At 41.7% G+C, this 10,182-nt stretch overlaps 1 protein-coding gene across 1 annotated transcript; it reads right to left on the reverse strand.

The window, feature by feature from the left end:
• Window positions 1-212: 212 nt before the first annotated feature.
• On the reverse strand, window positions 213-8,713 carry NMUR2 (neuromedin U receptor 2). The gene is made up of 4 exons (XM_075510527.1): window positions 7,994-8,713; window positions 2,910-2,994; window positions 1,443-1,568; window positions 213-472 (listed from the first exon to the last, which is right to left on the reverse strand). Exons 1-4 carry the CDS (start codon window positions 8,711-8,713, stop codon window positions 213-215), a joined length of 1,191 nt encoding a protein of 396 aa, XP_075366642.1.
• Window positions 8,714-10,182: the final 1,469 nt, after the last annotated feature.

The raw sequence follows: 10,182 nt of genomic DNA on the forward strand, positions 1-10,182 counted from the left end.
GTAAGCTGAGATTTCCAGCCCTCCTATTAGATTGAGGATAATACAATGCTTCTCAACCACCTGCTAATTACAGTCTCCTTGTTCATTCATTCAACAAGACACATCTGTGAGCTCTTCTAGCTGAAATCAGTCTTTTAGGAGGGTTTCTTCTCTTTTTGTTTCTTAGGTCATTTTCTTTAACTTCTCTCTCACCTGGTTCACAATATGGAAAGTCACAAACCAGTGGAGAGCTGAGAACTGCTGACAGATGTTCTGTGGGTGCCAGGGAGACTTGTGTCTTCAGCAGAGTCCATGAGATTGTGGTCCTCAACCACAAAGATGCTCTGCTGGGCAGGAATCCTGCTGGTGGGATGGTTAGGGGCCCAATGCTTGCAGCAAGGAGAGATCACGCTGAGGAAAGCCATCCTGAAGCGCTGGGACAACAGGTTGTAAATGATGGGATTCACGGCAGAGCTCAGATAGAAGAAAACACCTAGGAGAACAAGGGTGGGGGAAAGGAGAGAACAATCTCAGAAGAGGAAAATCTCTTTGTTACCTATACTGCTCCACCAAGCTTGGGTGCAAGGGTGGAGGCAGTGACAGCACGCCTCTGCCTGCTACCATCCAGGCAGAGGCAAAGGGATGTCTCACCAAGGCTAGCTCAGGCACTGCAGCACACAGGGAAAGGAAAGTGGGAGAGAATATTAACTGGAGCTCACTATCTCCAGCTGTTCAGGAACCAGCTCTCTCTTGAGCTGTACTGACCTGCCTCCAGCACAGCCCTCATCCCCACAGCAGGATTTGCACAGCTGGTGCCCCCATCAAAGCTGTCAGAGGACAACTTCCAGCCGAGGGGAGCTAATTTCTTACAACACACCAGGACAATTGCACGAGATTGGATTTGTCTGAGCTGCCTAATGGCCACATTCAGTGTTTTCCCATGGCAGACTGAAAATAAGATTCCTCTTTGAAAAAGCCTTCATTTTATGGTTGGCAGGGCCATAAACATTTGGTTATATCACCCACTTCTGAGCAGTATGTAAGTCTTTTGTCTTACCATTTGGTAAGGTTTCTTGTTTGCCTGAGAGACCCTCTGGAGGATGATGCCTGCTGCTGTGTATTCATTAAAAGCAGCTGAATGACAGCAGACTTCATTTCTGAACATTTCCAAGAAGGAAAAGCAGCTGGTAATGATGTATGATATCCTTTTTTTTTTTTTCCATTCTTTGTGAATATTCAGACAACTGTACTGGGCAACATGCCCAGATCTTGAAAGTTACAGAAACTTGCATGCTGTTTTTATCTAAGGCACAATTCTCGTCACTGGCTACCAGACCCCAAGAAGATTTTGCATGCATGCCTCATGTCACCTACAAAATAAATGACTACATATTTCAAGTGAACCATTCACAATTACTTTTTTTTTTCCCAACCCCTGTGCGAGTAGAAGAAGAAAGCTTTACCTGACACCACATGAATTAGGTTGAATATATTAGCCAGAGGCTCAGTCCATTCCACAACAAAGCTGAAGAAGAGTCGATCTATATGGAACGGAGCCCAGCAGATAGCAAAAACCATCACGAGGACAACTAGCATGGAGAAAGGGGAAAGGGGAGAAGAAAAACACGTCGGTTACGGAAGGATATGGTTCACTAGCCTGCACAGAGCAGGGAGAGTTCAGAAAGCTGGATGAAAGACTAAATTTACAAATTTTATTCATTGTTTCAAATCTTTTGCCATCCTTTCTGTCTTTCTGCAGTGCTCACTGAAAAACATTACCAGCTAAAAGAACAAACTTTCCACTGATTTCTATGTTGGATAACTCAATGCATGCACACACAATGACACTCAAACAGAACAGGCATCAGCCAGGTAATGTTGTGGCATGTACAGAGCCTAATGAAGAAACTGCCGGTGAGACATCTGGATCCATCTGTGGTACCTGGGACACACTGACTCCATTGTGCCTTAGAGTTAATTTCCTCTGTGCGCTATTTGTACATCACATAGCAGGATAAGACCATAGGAACCATCTGCTGATGATGGCTGTCTAGGTGCACTGTTCAGCATGAAAGAAAAAGAGTTTGCCTCCAAGCACAACTTGGCCTGTGCTGGCTCTAGTAGGGACTCTTGCAAATCCATTCCAGACTGGGGTCCTATGAACATCTGTGGTCACAGCCATGGGGCACAGAAAATCAGGCTGACTTCAAAGTACAATTTCCTAGTTCAGAAGGTGACTTAAGGTGCCTAAAAGTATAAAGTTCTGGCAGGAAATATTGAAGGTGATTTATGTTTCCTGCATAAACACCATTTCAGTAGCAAGGTGATCTTTGCCTTAAAGACAGCCCTAAATTAGGAAGTGATGTCAGTGCTTTCAGGGTAGTTGGAGCATGAATTCTCCTGAATGCTATACAATGTGCAAGTCTGCCTAGGTCCTACTTTTTCTTGGGAAGTCTAAGTTGTTAAGTCAGCAACAGGTGATGTATGTGGCTTGGGAGGACCTTCCTGTTTATGAGCAGAGCTCATGGGGTGATGCAAAACAGAGGTACATCTGTCTTTAAAAATGTACAAGATAGACTCTTTGCACTCTGAAAAAGAGGGATCCTCCATAGAGGGCTGCAAGAGCCAGGTTTGGAGTGAGGGATATTAGAGAGCTGACATGAAAGCATCTGCCACGTAGGTTTGCTCAACCTCCTCTTGTGCTGGGGAGGAAAATTTGCCTTCTGAGTCTTTTGGTAGTTATCTATGGTGTTTCACTCCCATGCCCTGTAAGTCCAGATAAAGCAGCAATAAGCCTTTTTTTTTTTTTTTTTTTAATCATAGCTACTCATCTCATAACTCTTGTATCCAGTGAATTTACTTGATACCCTTCAGGACCAGGTCACCCTCTTGTCCACGGTAAATAAAACACAGAAGGACTCACTACTTACACAACATCTTGGTGACTGATTTCCTGGATGGTCTCTGAACATTCACAGCCATTTCCTCTACTTCCAAAGATTTGTCTCCTTTCAGCTGGCAAAAGGAGGGAAACCAAAGGAGAGCTTAGACAGGAGATGACATGCCCACCAGACATAGCCTGTTTGATATTTTGATAGCTGTAGTCTGAGAAGGCAAAATTTGGGGCAACTCAGGACTCACGGAAAAAAATCTACATTTAAATTTTGGTTTTAGTCTAGGGAAACATTGAAGCTTTAGGTTCAAAACAATCTGCAGATTTTATGCATCTGAGACTGCATATTTACAGCAAATTTGTATTTCAGTTCCTCACTTGTCCTTTCTCAATGAGTCAATATTTGGTTCACACTTTGTGTTCAATTTCAACAGTATTTTGCTAGGCATTATTTTCTCTTCTAGCAAAATATTGTTTGTTTGTTTATTTTCCTGAAAGTGTTCCCCACAATTAAGCACAAACCAATGATCCAAAAAATACTCAGAGAGGCCTCAGTGAAACACAGCTGTAATAACTGGAAAAATTCCTCTAGAATTCAAGGGAGTTTGTTTCATGCCCTGAGTGTTTGGACAAATTGATATTCAATCCATTCAATGAACAAAACCCATATATGTTCTCTTGCAGACAGCCAGTGTGCATGATATGCACAGATTCAGCCACATACTGCTCAATTACAACAAGGTGGGTTTTTTTCCTCCAGTAGTTTTTCCTGGACTTCTAAAAAATGGACATAAAGAATAATAATCTGATCCTCCCTGAAATGGTTCCCCAATATACTTACAGTGAGAGCGCTGGTGCTTTGGTGGTGAAAAGACCAGGGCTAGATAATCGGGACAACTGCTTTGATTAGAAAAGAAATCATCTGTGGAGAGTGCATAATTGGACCCAGCTTCCTGAAGTGGGAACTTCTGATTAGCCAACAGATTTGGAGTGATGCTTTTTTTCAACTGAGAGAAACTGGAAACAAAACTTTTAATTACATGGGAAGGAATATCAGGAATGAGGGAAAAGACAGAAATCAACCTGGAATTGTACAAATCTTGTGAAAACATGCTAGTTGTGCCATTTTCTTTTGCCTTTTACACTGTGACTTTGCTTCCTGACTTTTGATTAACAATACTTTTCTGTAAGGATGATCAAATGAGACCTTCTTTCAATGTTCTATTTACTCATAAAACCCATAAAAGGGAAATACATGTAAATCGAATCATCAATTATAGTGCAATTCAGCCTCTCACTTTTCACATTGTTCCCTTTGTAAGTTTTAGTCATAGCCACAGTTGCTTAAGGAAGAGGCTCAGTTGATTTGAAACATTTCTAGTGAAAAATGTCTGCTCAGATTGATTAAAATCCCTAGTTTCCCTTCAGTGGTTTTCAGTCTCAACAGTAATCTATTCCAGGCATATTCCAAAACCTCAGAGAATACAGTGCTCGGATGCTGTAATAAACCAGAGACACATGTATCTTTATTTTTCACCTTCCTCCTGTCATTTTGATGATGCTATAAGGCTTCTCTTTAGCCTCAAGTGATAATAGATGGCGGTGTAACTAGTAAGAATAACTCAGCAGTTGCAATTTAATAAAACAATGAGTTATGACAAAGAAGAAGGAAAAAACCCAAAGAAACGAGTCCATGGCAAAGGTTGTAACTTGAGTTCATGCCAATGGTTTGACAGAGGGAGAACTCCAGCCAGGGTAGTGGTTACTTTTACATCACTGTGGATGTATGAGGCCATGTAGGGTTGCCTGGAGATGGATGTTACCCATTCACTGCAAAAGAATTAAAAGTGTATGGAGCAAGAAGCTGAAAATTGGATTTTCCCCTCACATCTTTATTAGCTACAGCATTTCATACTAGAAATCAAAAGGTAGAGTAAAATTAGGGCCTAACCTATTCCCAGGCAAACCTAGTGAGGCCACTCAACAACAGCAGGAGGACTGCTTCTGTAAGCTCCTTGGCCTGTCTGACACTAGTGGTGACCAAACTTTCTCTCCAGTGGATGGAAAAATTGGTATTTAAAAACCACATGGCTTGTGATATAGCATGCAGTCCTGCTTATTTCAGTGATTTGGCTGAAGCAGTTGCCACCTATCTGCTGAACTGCAGCCTGGGTGTACTCTTAGTTCACCCCCATTGCAAAGGAAAATGTGTTAGTGGGTGCAAGGTTTGCTGAACAACCTCCATGGAAAGGGAACAGACTCTTCCAGGAGCGTGCTAGGCTCTGCAGAAATTAGCCAAAGGCAGTCATTGTCCACAGATGACTCTGGTTTTAACAACTGGGCATTTAGGGGGCAAAATAGGTTTTGATGATAAAATCTGGACCAGCTGTGCATTGGCGAGAATAAGTTGTCTTGATTCAAAGACAACTGAAATAAAAATTACCAGTGTGTCCAATGTGTTACTGAGGGGAAGTGACACTAAGAGAAGTGTTGGACTCTTAGCAGAAGAACCGTCCTGCCTAGGTGAGATCAATCTAGTCCCATCTGACCATCTAGATCCCCTCACAGATGTCTGAAGTAGGTGGGATAAATAAGTCCCTGGACTTTCCACTCCCTTCATTCACTGTCAAAAATCTTTGTTAAATAGAGTCTGACTTTTAGACAACCAGTGTTAACCACCTATCCCTGTGTCCTTTTAGAGATCAGTTTAAAAGAAATGGACAGAGACCTTGCACTGAATCCTGCTGCAGTGCAGACTTCTTCCCAAGCAGTGCCACCCCATCTCCATCAGCACTGCAGGTATTAGCTTCTACAAGCAGCCATTTCCCAATGTTCTCATTTTCTCCCTCTCCTCTTCCTCCTCAGCTTTTTGGCTAAAGGTTGCAATCAGTAGCCCAACAGCTGAACTGGGTTTAAAGAAGAGCCTGGCTGATTTAGGGACTGGTCCTAAAGGCACCTATGATGAGGACCCCATGAAAGAGGCAGCAGGAAGCTTCCACAATCAAATCTAATGAGACTACAATGTAATCATCAGTGTCCTCTTCTTTACACTAATGCTGGAACTACCTATTGACCATAACATTGCAGTATTAAACCATCAAGACTTAAAATTATATCCAAGCAGATCATGAGGTAATTGATCATGAGGTGATCAACCTGACAGCTCTGTTGGCAATAAATTTCCCAGTGAAAAAGACAAAAGTATTTTTTCCTTTTTCATGGAATAAAATTAAAAATTAACTCAGCTACCATATGACCCATGTTTGCTACCTTCTCACAGCTGCTTAACATGTCACACATGTTTCCTTCTGTATTGCATCCTGAGGCTCTCCTGAGCACTGGCAAAGCTTGAGGGAGAAACTTTGGTGAGGAAATGCCCGTTCCACAAAACCTGGACTTGGAAAGGCTATGTCTCTGCTGAATTTGAGCCGTTGTACAACCTTTGAATCAACTCTGAGCTTTTCCACTACAGTCTATGAGCAAAACATGGCACTCAGGAGACTCCGGAGTGTTGCTGAAGCTTCATAGATTTCATCCTCTGTGAGCAGATAAAAAGTGTCTTCTCTTGAAAAATTATATATATACACCATTCTTCTATCATTTCTGTTGAAAAAATGAAATTATCTTGCCTGGTGCAGTTTGGAGCGCAATGCAGATATACCCAGAATGGATGTTGTTTAAAATTTGGAAGTCTGAGTTGGATATACAGAAAAGCAGAGGCATTAGCAATGAACATTGCAGCCCTTAGGAAAGACAGCTTGAACATACCTGTGAATATCCGGAAGTCCTGGGGGAGTAGCCCTTGTCTGGTACCTAGCTTCTCTTCTGGGATGGGGATTAGGAATATCTGCTGCCACAAATACAAACTATTGCAATCTTCAAGACTTCTTTCTATTAGTTGGGGGATTTCTCTTTTCCTTTTTGTAACAGCTATATTTTCAGCACTTTTTCCTCCCTTCAGGTCTTATTTTGCAAAATTTTCAGTGAGGCTATGTAAAGACCCCACAGCAGCCACTGGGCAATGGGGATAATTTAACCCATTCATTGCTTCAAAGATCTGCTGTGTGCTATGGATTTCTGGCAGTTAATCCTTGTGGCTTTTCCTGGGTAAGGAAAAATTGCTTCTGTATAGTTTCAGATAACAGTAAATATCAGCCAGCACAACAAAATGATATATACACCAGCAGAGATTTGGCTGAATTTCTTGCACATTATTTGGTATGTTCATTCATCTCTACTAGCATATTGCATCCTCTTCTTGCTATATGATCAGACACAGCTTTTTAAAATTTAAGTTATATTCAGTGCTATGAGATAGGATTTATATTTTCAAAATATATGTAATGTATGAGAAGAAAAAAACTCATCGACTTGCTATGATTAGCAGTGCATTTCAGTGTTGTGCTACATAGTTTTATAATACTGTGATGCTTATGGTTTTATCCATGTATTTAAATGATGAATACTTGGTAAAACTAGTCTCACTTTCTGAAGAGAGAATGAATATGAACTCTAAGGTAGTCTTAATCGATGGTGAAACTATGCCATAGTTATGTAAAGAAACAATTGCTGAATTTGCTAGCTGCAGCAATAAGGTAGGATTTCAGTTTATGACAGCTTTTTGAGTTTTAACAACTGAATGTTATCACCATATCCAGGGAAGGAGAAAAATAATGTAATGGAAATTCCACAGTCACAAGAAGAGGGAAAACAAATAATACACAAGATTCAATCACTAGCCTGCTCCTTTTTATTCTTTTCACTTTTTCCTTTTGGTCTATTTCCTTCTAGTCCCTACTGCAAAGGTGCAAATCTCTGAGAGGCTGGAATCAATCTACAGACTTGGAAGTTTAAGTAACATTCAAATGTGAGAAGCAGTGATGGTAAGTTTTTAAAAAAAGATTAGGGTAAATTATTCCCCAACATAGCTATGCTAATTTCAGGATGGGATCACACCAAAGAAGACGTTGGATCCACTGTTTTCAGAGGTTTGAAATACTTTTGCTTTTTTGGAGGAAAACAGATGGGCAAGAAAAAGGTGCAATCACTTAAAAGACACATACAGACACAAACACACAAGAATGAGCTAAGGAAACATAGCACAGTCGGAGTAGGACTTACTCTTAGTCCCATCAGATAGTACAGCACGCTTATTACCCCCATAGGCAGCACATAGAAGAGAAAAGAAGTAATCTGGACAATACAGTTGTAGATCCACATGGGCATGACTACAGTGCAGGTAGCAGAGCCAGGGACCAGAGTGCCATTGGGGAAATACTGCAGCATGATGCCATGGGTGCCCGTGTTGGGGAGGGCAAAAAGGACAGAGAGGACCCAGAGCACCATGATGGTCCTCAGGGCACGCTTGCGAGTGCTCTCCAGCTTGGCACGGAAAGGATGGAGGATGGCAATGTATCTCTCCACGCTGACTGTGGTCACGCTGAGGATGGAAGCAAAACACACCGTCTCAAAGAGCGCTGTCTTCAAATAACAGCCGATGGGCCCAAACAAGAAGGGGTAGTTGCTCCACATCTCGTAGACTTCCAGTGGCATCCCAAAAAGCAGCACGAGCAGGTCTGAGATGGCGAGACTGAAGAGATAGTAATTGGTAGGGGTCTTCATGTTCTGGTGCTTGAGGATTACCAGGCAAACTAAAAAGTTGCCTACCACCCCAACAATGAAGATCAGGGTGTACACCAAAGCCATGGGCAAGAACAGATGGCTCCGTCTGGGCCCACATAGGAAGGCTAAGTAATCCTCAGTGCTGTTTAAGTACCTCCTGAAACGTTCTTCATTTAGAGCAAGGTGATTAAACCAGGAGATATTACTGATCCAGGCCATTACTGGATCTGCTGAAATGTTTCACAACTGAGATCCAGTCTTCTTTAAGTTTTTCCGTGCTAGTTTGCTCACTTTTTGCAGAGAGAGGAAGAGAGGGGGGCTTGTCTTGCCAGACCTAGATACACAAAGCTACTGAGAGATGTGAGTGAGTGCGTTTGCCTGGCTTCGGTTAAGGTTTTGCCGTTGTCACAGCTGTTCCCCTGCAAGGAGTCCCTTAGCCAGAAAGCCCCTCCTTTCACACATATTCATTGGCTCGCTAAGTGCATTAGATTATAGAGTAAGAAAAGAGGTTCCAGCTTCTTGTATCAGCTCCCGTAGCAGATGCATTTACAGAATCAGAAATGTGGGATTTAGAGAGCTGGGAAACTGAAATACAGGATGCGAGACAAGCTGCAAGATGTTTGTATTTGTCAGAGGGTGAGAAACCAGACCAAAAAGACCCCCAAAAACTCAGTCCAAAAAGCTTTTACAAAATTATATTGATGCTACATCCCGTTACGAGCAACAAGCAAAAAAAAAAAAAATCTGGCATGATTTTATTTTTCAGATCTGATTTTTATTTTCTGTTGTCTACGGCAACAAGTACTGGGAAACAGAGTTCAATCAGTAGAAAGCCAACCTGTTTTTGTAGTCATTCATGTGGAACTGGGCTACTATAATGTTTCAGCCTTTTTTTAAACACTGTATTTTTTTTTTCTCCTGAAATCCGACATAGGATTTTAATTGCTCTTCTTACTGGTATCAAAATATTTTCCCACTTTCCTAATATGCTGGAATCTGATCCCATATTCTTAGATAGCCTTGTTTTGGGAATCTTTCTGAGGACCCTATTATTCCACAGACATATTTATTGCCTCCGGGACTAAATTTACCCCATTTTTTAATAAACTTTTCTTTCTTCCTGAATGACAACCATTCTGCAAACACATTTTCTGAGCCAAAAAAGTGTATCCTGCAAGGATGATGGCTGTGTCAAAAGAGATCATTTAGCTCCTTATGAATGCTTAATTCCTTACTGAATTTCTCTAAAACAAAAAAGCTTCAAAGTACACGGATGTCATCTTTTGAGATTCAGAAAAAGTTTAGCTGTTTGGAATCAAAGAGGTGCAAAAGCTGAGGGCTAGTTTAGGGGATTTTGTCAGCTTGATGTGCAATTTGTCTGCCCAGTGCCTCTCACTAGCTCTCGCTTTTGAGTACCTGCCCAATCCCCCTCCTTGAAGCCATGTAGGCTTTTTACATCCCTAACATCCTTTGGCAAGGAGCTTCTTGGGTCTACTGTCTATGTGTGAAGAACCACCTTCTTTTCTCTGTTTGACCCTTTAGCTGAGTCTCCCTAGCTACTAATCTAAGACTGCATATTTTTAACCATCCAGGAGCAAAAGAACAGCCCTTTTGGCTGGCATGTCCTCCAAAATCCTGACAAAAGCAAGTTTTCCAAGGAAGGTGCAAACTACTCCACTGTAAGTGGC

The sequence above is a fragment of the Mycteria americana genome, chromosome 8 (assembly GCF_035582795.1).
Source record: "Mycteria americana isolate JAX WOST 10 ecotype Jacksonville Zoo and Gardens chromosome 8, USCA_MyAme_1.0, whole genome shotgun sequence".
In the NCBI taxonomy this organism is placed as follows: Eukaryota; Metazoa; Chordata; class Aves; order Ciconiiformes; family Ciconiidae; genus Mycteria; species Mycteria americana.

Excerpts from the sequence above, each read along its gene's own strand:
- NMUR2 (XM_075510527.1), bottom strand. The coding sequence starts at position 8,713 with ATGGCCTGGATCAGTAATATCTCCTGGTTTAATCACCTTGCTCTAAAT. Across the intron at positions 1,569-2,909 it reads ATCAGTCACCAAGATGTTGT|TTGTCCTCGTGATGGTTTTT; the intron begins GTAAGTAGTGAG and ends TCTCCATGCTAG. Across the intron at positions 473-1,442 it reads CCTAATTCATGTGGTGTCAG|GTGTTTTCTTCTATCTGAGC; the intron begins GTAAAGCTTTCT and ends TTGTTCTCCTAG.